The sequence below is a fragment of the Xenopus laevis genome, chromosome 9_10L (assembly GCF_017654675.1).
Source record: "Xenopus laevis strain J_2021 chromosome 9_10L, Xenopus_laevis_v10.1, whole genome shotgun sequence".
Classification (NCBI taxonomy): domain Eukaryota; kingdom Metazoa; phylum Chordata; class Amphibia; order Anura; family Pipidae; genus Xenopus; species Xenopus laevis.
In genome coordinates this window covers 46184631-46197841 of record NC_054387.1, presented here as the reverse complement: position 1 = coordinate 46197841, position 13211 = coordinate 46184631, and the positions used below count along the sequence as shown (strand labels likewise).

The 13211-nt window shown below is 41.0% G+C and overlaps 1 protein-coding gene across 6 annotated transcripts in view; it reads right to left on the bottom strand.

Annotated features, from left to right (window-relative positions):
• The window catches only part of cacna1g.L (calcium channel, voltage-dependent, T type, alpha 1G subunit L homeolog), a 116122-nt gene that overhangs the window by 53124 nt on the left and 49787 nt on the right, over positions 1 to 13211 (bottom strand). For all 6 annotated transcript variants that reach the window (XM_041577179.1, XM_041577181.1, XM_041577182.1 and 3 more), the window contains exons 2-3: positions 2981 to 3092; positions 1264 to 1397 (exon numbers count right to left, since the gene is read on the bottom strand). In XM_041577179.1, the coding sequence (XP_041433113.1) occupies positions 1264 to 1397; positions 2981 to 3092 (246 nt within the window). The remainder of the gene's footprint in view (positions 1 to 1263; positions 1398 to 2980; positions 3093 to 13211) is intronic.

Below are 13211 nucleotides of genomic sequence, written 5' to 3'. Positions count from 1 at the left end.
GTGATTGGTGCATGCACATGCCTAGGGCACCACCAGACCTAAATACAGTCCTGATAACAGGCATCCTTGAAAGGAGTCCATGGTGTATTTGAGACTCGCAGGAGCAACTGCCACCCGCCCCACACACCTAGGATTTCCACCAATTCTGTAAATAAATACCAGCCTTCCTATATATTAAGGGGGTTATTTATTAAAGGTCGAATTTTAGAGTTTTATATACATCAAATGAACTCGAATGAACTCACAACTCGAATGGCTTCTAATAAAAAAAAAAACTAGAGTGGGAAAAACTCTAATCAACGAGTTTTGGGTTAACAACATCGATCGAGTTTTCGGACAAAACCCTCTGAACATCATGAAGGCTATTAACATCTTCAAATGGTTCAAGGGACCTCTGCTATTGACTCCTACATGACCTCGATAGATTGTAGATGGGTTTTTTTTTAGATTGAAGCTATTTTCAGGGTCGGGGTATAATAAATCTCGAAAAAAAATTTTTTTATCTGAAAATGGGAATTTTGACCAAAAAAATAGACTTGAAAACTCGAATTTTTGTGGAAATCACAACTTGAACATTAATAAATCTGCCCCATGTATTTTTAACCTATTAAGAACATTGGGATAAAACATTATTTTCTCAGGCCTTACAGTAAAATACCAGCCAGGTGGCAACCCCGCCCCACTTCCCCCATACGAACAGTAGATAAGGAGAAGTTTGGAATAAAGGGATTGCAAGTTACACCCAGTGGTCACCGGCCCTGGTATCAAATTTGCTCCCAGACTTCTTGGAACTGGGTCTCCTACCTGCCAGCCATAACATGTTGTGTTTTCTAGTTAATCCAGTGGTTATTCCACTGGCAGTAATGTCTTAAATGTAAATTAACTTTTCAGATAATTGACTAAGTAAGCCAGAATGTGTAAAATTATTGCAGAATTACTGCTATAAAGCAACGAATGCTGAGTTTATGGTGGAAAGAAAGTAGAGATAGTAACATGAGTACTGTAAATGGAAGTACAATGCCACATACAAGAGGTGACACATCATGACATGTAAGATATGCCTTTTTTAACCATCCCTTAAATGATCTAAAAATGTCTTAAATTCTTTACTATTTTAACTGAAGGTATTAAAAAAACAAATGTACAATTTAAACGTTATACTTTGTTGTCGATCCACGGAAACAACAATTATTGTAAACAAGTCGGTTTATATAGCGATATCATTTAAAAAAAAAAAACATTTAGAGAAATAATAACTCTTACCCTGCCACCACAATAACGAGGTCTAGGCAGTTCCAGGTGTCTCCTAGATAGCATTTCTTCCCAAATATTCCCAGGGCCAACATCTTTATAATCATCTCCACAGCGAAAAATGCAAAAATGAAATCATCAAAGCCCTGAAGCAAGAAGTATAAAAAGAAAACACAGAAAAAAATTAATGGGAATAATTTCATAAATGCAGATAAACTAATATCATGCAGCAGACAAGGACTGGCTGGGAAGCCCAGTTTCACCTCTTCTGGAGCTACTGTAGAGTGCAGATAGGACATATCCTGTTCTAGAGTTTGCAAGAAATGCAAATACCCATTTTCTAGAGGTATCTGAGTTATTAGAGTTTGAAGAATAGACAATCTCTTTCTTTGTGGTGTCAACTGCACACCTCATTCTAGAGCTGTTCACTGGACATATCTTGTTTAGAGTTTGTAAGAACTTGTAGAATGACCAACCCTGTTTTTGAGTTATCTGCATTATTAAAGTTTCAAAAGAATACAACATTTTATGACTGCATCATGACATGTAAGATCAACTGCATCCCCATCTAGTGTTGTCAGAGGCTGCAGATTGGATGTATGCTAGAGTTTGCTAGAGCCTTTGATGATAGGAGAGCCCTGTTCTAGAGTTGAGTTGTTAGAGTTTTAAGAGTAGAAAACCCTGCTCTAGAATGATCGGTGTTAGCAATTGTACACCCCCATGTTTACAGTTATGTGAGGCTGCAGATTAAACATATCATGGTGTAGAGTTTGCAAGAACTTATGAAGCTATGAAACCCCTGTTTTTGGAGGTATCAGAGTTTGAAGAGTGGACAACCCGTCTCTAAAATGCTCATTGTTGACAACTGTGGTAACAACTGCACACCCCCTTCTATAGTTGCTGGACATATCCTGTTCCAGTGTTTGTAAGAACTTGTGAAGATTGATCAGGGTCGGACTGGCCCACTGGGATACCAGGAAAAGTCCCGGTGGGCCCAGGTGTCAGTGGGCTCTCATGCTGCTAAACATTTGACCTATTTCATGGCCATTCCCTATTTCTATTAGAACAAAGAGGCTAAATAAATGGAAAAATAGATTATAGTATTATAGTATGTAAAGAAAATAGACTTGGCGAATAGGGGTTGAGTGAGGAGAGGAAGAAAAATAGTACTTAGAGTGGGCCCCTGATCTAAGATTAATTGGTGGGCCCCTGGTCAAAGGTTTTTGGGTGGGCCCCTGGTGTCCCAGTCTGACACTGAGATTGATCAACCCTGTTCTAGAGTTATCGGAAAGTCTCTAGAATCATTAATATTGACTGACTGGACACGTATTCTTCAGTTTACAATAAGTGTTGACAACTGGACATATCCTGTTCTACAGCTATTATAAGCTTCTGAAAGTTGCTCTGGTGATTTCTAACCTATAGATCAAGACCCAAAATGTAGGCCCCCATGCTGTTTATAAATGGTCCCCGTAACCCCATTAGAAACAATGACATTTCCTTCTATCTATAACAGTCAACAGTAATTGAAAGGAGGTTAATTAATTCTACCCTGAATCCTGGGTCAGAAGGCCGAACCTTAGATTTAGTCTGGGTGCTGTTAAAAAAATTAAGTAGTTTTAGAGTTAGCAGTCTCAAGAATGGATTCATTGTCCCTAGATATCACATGTCCTGCCAGCTGACCATTCCATGTCTATGTGGATAGATAATATCTGATGTTTGTACTTACCTGCAGGATCTTACAGCGCTGGGAATCACAAGCTACGTCTTCACATGGATGGAACATCCCTAGAGTCACACAGTTGAGGAGGATGACCAGCATACTGAACCGCTCAAACCAGGTATGGCATTGGAAAGTCAAGGAAATCCGCAGAACAAAAGGAATCCACAATTCCTGCACAGTCACATGCTTATCAAGACCAGCATAATATCAGAATGTCATATTGCTTCACTTTAAGGGGTCCCAACCAATCTCTATAACTGTCCATATATATATATATATATATATATATATATATATATATATATATATATATATATATATATATATATATATATATATATATAGTGTTTCACACTAGGGGGCAGATTTACATATGGTCGAATATCGAAGTCGAAGGATTTACCGCAATTAGTTCGATCGAACGATCAAAGGAAAAATCGTTCAATCGATTAAACGATTAAATCCTTCGAATCGAACGATTCAAGGATTTTAATCCATCGATCGATTTTTCTACGACCAAAAAAATATAGAAAACCCTATGGGGACCTTCCCCATAGGCTAACATTGCACCTCGGTAGATTTTAGGTGGCGAAGTAGGGGGTCGAAGTTTTTTTTAAAGAGACAGTACTTCGACTATCGACTGGTCGAATATTCGAAACGATTTTTAGTTTGATTTGAAGTCGAAGTCGTAGTCGAAGGTCAAAGTAGCCAATTCGATGGTCGAAGTAGCCAAAACAAAACATTCGAAATGCGAAGTTTTTTTTATTCTATTCCTTCACTCGAGCCCCTAACTGTCAGTGCCTTGAATGGGGGGGGGGGGGGTAACTTAAACCAACCATCCTGTGGTCCTGTTAGAATGAAGTAAAAATATTACCAGCCTAGGCCTGTTCTCTATTACCCAATGTCCAATCATTTGGCCCACAGGCCAAATCAAAACAAGGGCACACATTAATTATTTTTTGTTGCAAAAAGGGGGATATAAGCTGTACATAGAACATTTGAGCTGGTCTAGACATTAGCCTCAATTGCCATATTTGGTTTGACCCAAAAGGCACTGCATTATGCACACTGTTTTATGCTAAAAGCAGCCCCACTCCATTAGCTAATGCAAGATACTATGTGAAATAATTATAGGGGTGTGATCTTTTATGAATGGTATTCTAAGCACTGTTTAATTCTCTTCATATTTCCAGCATGCCAACCAGGAGCAGGGATCCAGATATATAAGATGTACTACAGAAATTAAGATAGACAAGCCATTGTCTACAGTTGGTTGGTACTTTATGGCCTTTAACCACTCAGGGGTTGGAGAACCACTGCCCATGGTTAATGGTAATAAAGTATACCATAGCAAACAATCGGAAACCCATGTAACATATTCCTTCTATTAAGGTCACAGGTTATGGAGACAAAGTGGCTCTTCTCCTGCAGACCGATCTCATTCACCCCTGGGATGGGAGGCAGTTATTCTTATCTGGGACTGATGCATTTTTAATGCTGAGACACAGAATGAGCACAGATGACATGCACTGGCTGAGAGAAATCTATTGACTTTAAACTACACACAAACATGCACCAGGCAGACAAAATCGTTTTATCCAACCAAGCGCGAGCGAGGCTTTCCTATCATTGGTTTCCCATACTGGTCAGCTTTATAAATGGATGCATAAATGTTATTGTGTGCTCTACAGGGCGAAGGGGCTTAGGGTTAATTAACCTGCCGCGTTCAGAATCTAGGCTTCATTCACTCCATCCACTCTACTGTAATCCAATAAATTACTCTAGTTTTTGCCCTCGCTAGCTGAATTCTGTGACATGTGAAGTAACTGTGTTCCACGGCCTTGGGATTCCGTGATACTGAGGGTACAAAATGGATTTTGTGCAGCTCTACATTCACAAGTGCAGACATTTCTCATAATCAAACCAAGGGCTAAATGTGTTCTGACTGCAGAATATTTCCTTACATTTACCCCCAGTTTCTCTCATTAAAGGAGAAATATACTCTATTTTTAAATTGGGATTGTTTTATTATTATTTTCAGGGCATGGTCAGGTCAGAGCTCAAAGTGAGCAGATCATGCCTGTCTTTGTGTGTGTGTATCTATATCTATATCTATATATATATATATATATATATATATATATACTTATATATATACAGGTATGGGTCCTCTTATCCAGAATGCTCGGGACCTGGGGGTTTCCGGATAACGTATCTTTCCGTAGTTTGGGTCTTCATGCCTTAAGTCTACTAGAAATTAATTTAAACATTAAATAAACCCAATAGGCTGGTTTTGCTTCCAATAAGGATTAATTATATCTTAGTTGGGATCAAGTACAAGCTACTGTTTTATTATTACAGAAAAAGGAAATCATTTTTAAAAATTTAAAAAATTTGGATTATTTGGATAAAATGGAGTCTATGGGAGACAGCCATTCTGTAATTCGGAGCTTTCTGGATACCGGGTTTCCGGATAAGGGATCCTATACCTGTACTTGTGATGGATGCCGGCACTCACAAAAATAGAGAAACGAATGCCTGGGTGCAGTCCTCAAAAAATCAATATAAACAAAGTCCATAGAATTCGCACTCACCGGTCTTATAGCAAATTAAAGAAGTGTTTAATGTGGTCACAGAAACTAACGTTTCAGCTGGATCCCCAGCCTTTTTCAAAGTGAAACAACACTATACACACAGGTTAATATACAGAGTATGGCAGGAAAGTATGTGACGTGCAAAAGGTATGTGACTTGTAGCCTCTTTACTGGGCTAGTCGAAAAAAAGAGTCAGACCAAGCCAAGCAAAAAGGGATGGACATTGATTTCAGTTGCAGTTAATATTTACAAATGACTCTGAAAGCAGTGACAATGTGTAATGGTTGTATATTGGAAAGTTGTTTACAATTACATTTTTTTTGCATATGGCAATATTTTATTTTTGGGTTTACACTGCCTTTAAGTCAGATTTAATTGGCAGTACGACTCATCTTGCTTCACATGCAATGTATTGTAGGTAATTGTTCCCCTTTAATCCCAGCCTCCTTATTCCCCAGTCTCTAATGACTTGTTCAGATTGTGACTCGGCACAATATTCTCAGTATTACAGTAAAAGGCATGATATTGCTTTAAATGCCTTGGCTTTGCTTGATGCCAGCGGATGAACAGTTTACTTTTGGGGCTGCCTTCTGCTTGATGGCTATTAAACATGGATAACAATAATGTTGTGCTCCCTTGCAAGCACTCGCAGCCCCGTGCAGGAGAAATACAAACAGTATTGGGAGGTGAATGATAATGGCTCTGTCAGCGTTTCTGACCTTCTTGTCCATTATACAGAATGGAGGCAATGACAGAAATTGGGGCTGGACTGTTCCCCTCCAGCTGAAACAGACTGATAACGTAGAACAAGATGGAGATGCTTTGGTTATAGCTCCACTGGGACAATGTAGGCCATTTATAACATTGAGGTGTTTGCTGGCCCTGCAGAAGAGATGACGAGATGGTAAAGGGAATTCTGTTGGGTGCTCTGGTGCTACTCAGTGTTAAACATATAAAATAAATTTGGCAGCACTGGGGTTTTCTGACTTTATTACATACACCATTCCAAGCTCTCTTGTTTCTCTTCTCCTCCCTCCCTTCCTTTCTTTTCTCCTTTCCCCTTTTCTCTTTACTGTTCATTTGTCTGTTTTCTTCCTTTCCCCTTCTCAGTTCTACTTTCCTCTCCTTTCTTTCTGATTTTCCTTCTTTATCCTTCTGCCCCTTACTGACTTTCTTTTCTCTCACCCCTCCTTAGTTTTGGCTTTTTTTTCCCATTCCCCAGCTTTATACCTGCCTCCTTTTCTGGCTTTCTTTCCTCCACCACTATTTGATTCCTTCTGTCCCCATTTGACATTCTCCCTTTCATTATACCTGTTTTCCTTTCTGATTTTCTTTTCTCATCCCACTCCTTTATTTTTCTTCTTCTGTCTATTTTATTGCCCCCCTTTTCTATCCTTAAATCCAGTTATGACTTTCCTAAATGTTTCGCTCTCTTTCTTTCTCTTTCTTTCTCTTTCCTCCTTTCCCCTTCTATATACTTCTTTCCCTTTATGACTTTTTTCCTCTTCTCCCCTCCTCTATACTTCTTTCCCTTTTTGATTTTTTCCTCCTCTCCTCTTCTCTATACTTCTTTCCCTTTCTGATTTTTTCCTCATGTCCACTTCTCTATACTTCTTTGTACTTCTGTCTTTAATTTAACTTTGCCTCCTTCTACGTGTTTCTGTTCCATTCATAATGTCTGGACCTGTTGCTTCTCCTCTTACACCCTCATCTGCTGATGCCCCACGCCCAGCCATATGTGGACAGATAAACTCACTGGTATGAAGGAAATGTCAGAGATGACACTTGAGTTTGACCAATCATCATAATGAGCAGGGAATTAGAGAAACCACCTCAATAAATGATCTTCATGTCTGATGGAACATAATGACCCAGTCCTGGTATGAATGAAACTGTATAAACGGTAACATAAGGTCTTTCCAATTCCAGGCCTGGATTATTATTTACTGATTACATGGAATTACAGCTCTGCCATGGTCCAAAGTCTCTTTTTTCAAGGTGGGGCACAAAGGGTAGGAAAAGCATATTGACCACACTCTGATCTGTCCAAACCAAAATCTGATTTGCTTGGCCACCAAAAGCCCCACAGGCTGTGACTTTCAGCAGATATTGTATATATTCTGGTCACAAAACTCCCAGCATCCTTTCCAAATCTGTGTGTAGTGTAACAAATTTGCTATAGTCTAAGAGTCAAGAATGACTGCTGCACCCCCCCAATCCTCGCCCCTGTAACTGAATACACAGGAACACTCAGTTCCAAATATTCTTCCTAATAGTACCAATTTGAAACTTTATAGGCACAGTTCCTTTCAGAATTTTCTTTGGCAGGCTTTCCATTTCTTTATGAACCACAAGTCAAACAATTAATAATAGATTTTTTTTTTTTAAAGAGGGGGATTTTATGCAAAACTCCATTTCGAATTGGCTGTCGATGGTAGGAAATCTATTTGTCATTCTAGAATGTCATTTTTTTTAAATTTAAATAATATTGCTTTTTATGTGTGTGTACTTAGAAACAGTGGTGGAAATTGGGTGCCCAGTTGCCCCCTGCATCAGCGGTAACTACAGGTGGGCACAGGAATCGTGGGAAGCTATGGGGGAGCAGAGGGTCACAGGTATCACAAAATCAGGATTATCCTCTAAAAGAAAAATCAAAAACATTTCTGCTTTGGGGAAGAAAGAATAAAGGAGTTCAAGGTTTTAGTGAGTCACTGCTTGCTGGCCAATCGTCAGATTTATAAGCCCCTCTCCAAGAGCCAAAATATTCCAAAATGGTATATTGTTCTGCACCCTATAACTTCATTATAGCTAATGGGTTATATATATTGCCCTGCAAAAGTATTAACATCCCCCCAATTGTCTCATTGCAAATCATATACTGAAAATGTCTCCTTTGGAATCTGGATGATCCTTTTTTATTTTAATCAATTCAATTTACCCATAAGTGGGAAGAGTTTTATAGGAAATGGGGCATCGCAGGGTTTATCAAGGAGTGTTCCAAATCATCACAGATATACATGTTGAACTACTAACATGAGGTTTGATAATGAGGCAAGGTGTATTTGTACTGGTTATATAAGTGGCCATTTATGAAGGGCAGTGCAAAAATTGGAGCAAACCGACATGTTTTTTTCACCCTGCACAGAATGGAGCTCAAAGACCTGCACTTACCCCATGAATTCAGGACATCCAGAGTTTGACAGCAATGTATTCACAAGGGGTGGGCAGGGGGTAGCAATGTATTCTGTTGACAATATCCCTTTAAAAAAAGCTTAGATCCCCCTGTGAGATGAGAGGAGTAAGACAAATTCTCCGCTCCCTTGCGTGTCTCAGCAGTAATTATGCCAAGCATTGTCACTGTTGGCCCAGCAGTGCTTGGATCATTTATATATTCAGTCAAATCTGCCTAAATGAACATTTTAATATTAATGCCAGTTCGGATTGATGCATGACGTCTCCTAATTATATCGCGCCCCAGCTATGTGGGATACAGTCATGATGAGGAAGATCTGCTCTGCTGCCCATCAATCCCCAGCTGGGAAAGGGATACAGATGAGAAATAGATTTAGCACAATTGGGCATGATGCAAGATAGTGATACAGGGCCCTATTTTCCATTGCTAATGTAGCACCTCTCCCAGAGACACAGACAGCACTACCTTTAATGGAGTCAGGTAGGGGTATCTACAAGTGCAAATTCCTTCACGTGCATTTGGCATGAGGGGCGCAGGCTGCAAAAGAGACTTGTACAGGACACAAGGAGCCCAGTGCCATGTGGCAGTTGGTAAGGACAGGGCTGCTTTTCAACCCACTGGTGCTGCACTCGGCATCTCATGCCAGATTTCTGGAGTGCAGCAATATAGTGATGACCGTCTGAGATTTTCAAAATCCACACCCATCGCTCATCCCTTTAGGTAACGTCAGATGATGCCAAAAGGGGACAAGCTCCAGTAACATTATCCCAACGACAAAGAGCAGCAGTACTCAAATAAAACTTTGTGTGTGCTGTGGCTGGGAAATGACAACCCACAAACGACCCCCACTCCAAGTGTTAGCCTATTTTTCATCCAAAACCCACCTGACCCGCAGGTTTAAGGTTGGCCTGAACATACTGTAACTAGAGCATTGCCCCTGTTGAAAATCCAAAGTGAATGAGCACTAGAGGTTGAGATTTTGCACCTCTTAGTACGTGCCCATCACTAGAGCATTGCTCCTTTACAACTGCATGGGCAGTATTACACAAGGCCCAATATCATCTCAAAATTTACAGCATTTTCGCTAAATACTCAGAAGATGAAGCTTTCTTATAGACTGTGTGCGTTTTCCCCTTTAAACTGTAGGTCTATATGTGAGACTGCTGCCTGGGAGAACCCAGAGCTTCTCCAGAGAGCCGTTTTATCAGGATTGTGGCTTTCTGGTATCAGTGGAAGAGCCGGAGCCCTGCCAGGAGACACACGATTGGGAGGATAGTGCTACTGCAGAGGAAACCCCTCTGGCTTCTTGTCATGCAGAGATAATGCAATGGAGCCAGTAAATAATATTACAAGGATGAAGCTATTATCGCCGCTGGGGCCAGAGCAGACATTACAGGGACATCACGAGGCTCCGCAGGTCTGCTCTTACTGAGCATCTGACATTTACAATGCTTTATTAACAGCACTGGCCAAAAAAGAGGCGTGAGCAAATAATGATAATAATTCTGAGGTCTTCTAACTCAGCTGGAGGCCTGCAGGCTAGACATTTCTTAGTCTACCAGAACTATACCTCCCAGAATCCCTGCTGGGGGCGGGGCTGATGCTTCTCTATAAAGTTATCCTGGAGCACAATTATGGCACAACTGTGACTTGGGCAACCACTAAAACGCAATGGGGCTCATTTATCAACACTGGGCAAATCTGTCCATGGGCAGTTACCTATAGCAACCAAACAGTGATTAGCTTTTTGAAGCCAGCTGCAAGAAGAACAATGAATGCAGCAATCTGATTGGTTGCCATGGGTTACTGCCCATGGGCAAATTTGCCCAGTGTTGATAAATGACCCCCAATGACTGTTTAAAGGGATCAAGTGGGAAGAGTTTCTCTTGTCCGATGAGGCCCATATTTAAGTTATCGGCCAAAGCACAAAACCAACAGTGCTCATCACCTTGAGAACACCATCCCTACAGTCAAGCGTGAAGGTGGCAGCATCAGGCTCTTCTTCAACAGGGAATGCAGACTTGGATTAAGGGGAAGCTGAAGGGAAACAAATACAAGGCAATTCTAGGGGAAATCCTGTCTTTCTGCAATAGACCTGCAACTTGGGTGGGGTTCACATACCACCAGGGCTATGAATCTAAACCAGTGTGGGGCTGGCCCCCACTGAAGAGTCTATGGCATTTGGAAATTCTGAATGCCACTTAGAGTGAGATTTGGGGATAAGTCCATTTACAAGGTCAATTAGGGTGAAATTAGGACGTGAAAGCTTATTTTCTTTCATAAATATTATTGTAACTATGACTAATGGACTGATACACCAATGTATTCCTATACCTGTAATCTTTTTATGAGCCAAGGGGTTCCCTGAACAAAGGACAACCATGAACTACCATGCCTTAAACACACAGCCACAACTACACTGTAGTGGATTGAAACAACAACCTGGATGGTCCAATCAATGCTCTGACATCAATACAAACATATTGGCTTCATCCCCAGCAATCACTGCTTCCCATTCTAAAGGCACCATTGAAAAGGCTTATGCAGCCTCAAAGAAGTAACTAAGATCTATAGGGCAGAACAGGAGGTATGACCGCGTTGGGGATGCCAAAGTTCTCCAAAAATGTAAGCTGTGGGTCTAGACCCACTGGGTTTTTTTCATTACCTGCTTCCAGCCCTTAGAGCCAAAATTCATTATATTAACCCCAGTCCTTTGTGTAGTGCTTCTGTAGGAAAAACTGCCTGGATTTGGGGGGAGTCAATAATCACCAGACAGTACTAGTCTATGTACTATGTGCCTGGTTTTGTGCCTGGTTACGTGCGACTGCGTCTTGGTGCCGGTTGAACCGTTTCAGAACTATGTTTCGTTTGGGATTTTCTGTAGATTATCTGCAGCTGTATTCTCTCGCTCTTTCATCCCCATGAGCTTCTTCAATCCAACCACTGGGCTCATTTGCATAGCATTGGAATGCCCTCTTTTTTGCTGCATAGTCAACCAATTGTTAAAGTGCAGTTGCTTCTCTTAAAAGGTAACTTTTTGTTTTGCATCATGTAAGAAAATGTAAGTCTAGTCAACTTTTAAATACATTGACATTAAAAATGTTCAGTGGTTTCATTATTTATTTGGTAATGTAATGGCTGATAAAAGCAGGGCTTGTTTCAGTAGCTACAATCAGCAGTGCAGAGAATATAAACAGCCAGACGGATACTGCATTCAATAGCAATTACATTTTATTTACCACCTAATTGCTCATCTCATCTACAGTAGGCTAATAGTTCAGGTCCCAAGCGGGGTGAGGACCCTGTTAACTAAGTCATATGAGGCTCAGTTATTTCTAATGGGACTACATGTAGGCATTCCATATACATAAAGGCAACTACTATGACACCAAAGAACCCAGCAATAGTGCGAATTGCCTACAAAGCTCTCCCTCTCTGAATCACATTGCATCTTTATTCTGCTTTAGTTCCCTTTTCTCCTTCGTTCATCCTCCCCTTTCCCATTGCCATTGGCACCTGCTCTTCTGAGTACTTTCCCAGATGCACAAGGATAACACACGGATAATACAGGCAGGGATTAAATAGAAAGTCAGACCTTGAGGACGCATATTGTTTGTGTATAGTCTGTTCAGGCTTAGAGGTTAATTTGGGGTGGGGGGTATTCTCTCTCTGAGGTTATGCAACTGGCGGCTGGTGAGACAGGGCTAAGCTCGCAGGACGCAGGGCCGGGGAGTTGGGGCATTTGGAAACAATTTGCGCTTGGCTCTTTCTCTGAGCTCACATTACAGAAGGTTTTGATCAAGGCTGGTCTGCCCAAGTCTGAGCAGTGGGGACGGCACGCTATGTCATTCCAAGCTACGATGCATCTGGAAACGCTGCGCTTTCCCTAACACAGTTTGTGCTGAACTACCTTGGCACTGGTTCCTTTGCTAGATGGAGGGGGGGTGCACCAATGAGACAGGGCCAGTCCCAGGCAAAAACAGGTTTCATCTGAGACCCCCTTTAATTATATATAGATTTGTGTAAAACAAAGAACTTTCCACCCTTTGGCTTTTCAGTTGACGTTGTACTACAACTCCCAGCACCCTCTGAAAGTCTTTGGCTGTATATTCGGAATACAACGGGAGGGCAGCATTAGAAGGCTGATGCACTTGAGGCATCCAGGAGCCCTGGTGGTGGGGGTCACAAGGTCTTACCAGGTTCCCTACCTCTGTGGGCCACCCCAAAGCTGCAGGGTCCATTCGACCTATACTTAGACCATTGGCACTGGGTGAAGTTTAATGCAGGCTTAGTGCTTTAATATAGGCCAGGTAACAGCTAATACCACTATTTCTCATAATACACAATCTTCAAAGAGTCACATGATACAAGTTACATCACTAAGAACCAAGGACTGCTGATGACATCACATACCAGCATACCTCTTAACATTTTGGAAATTAAATATAAA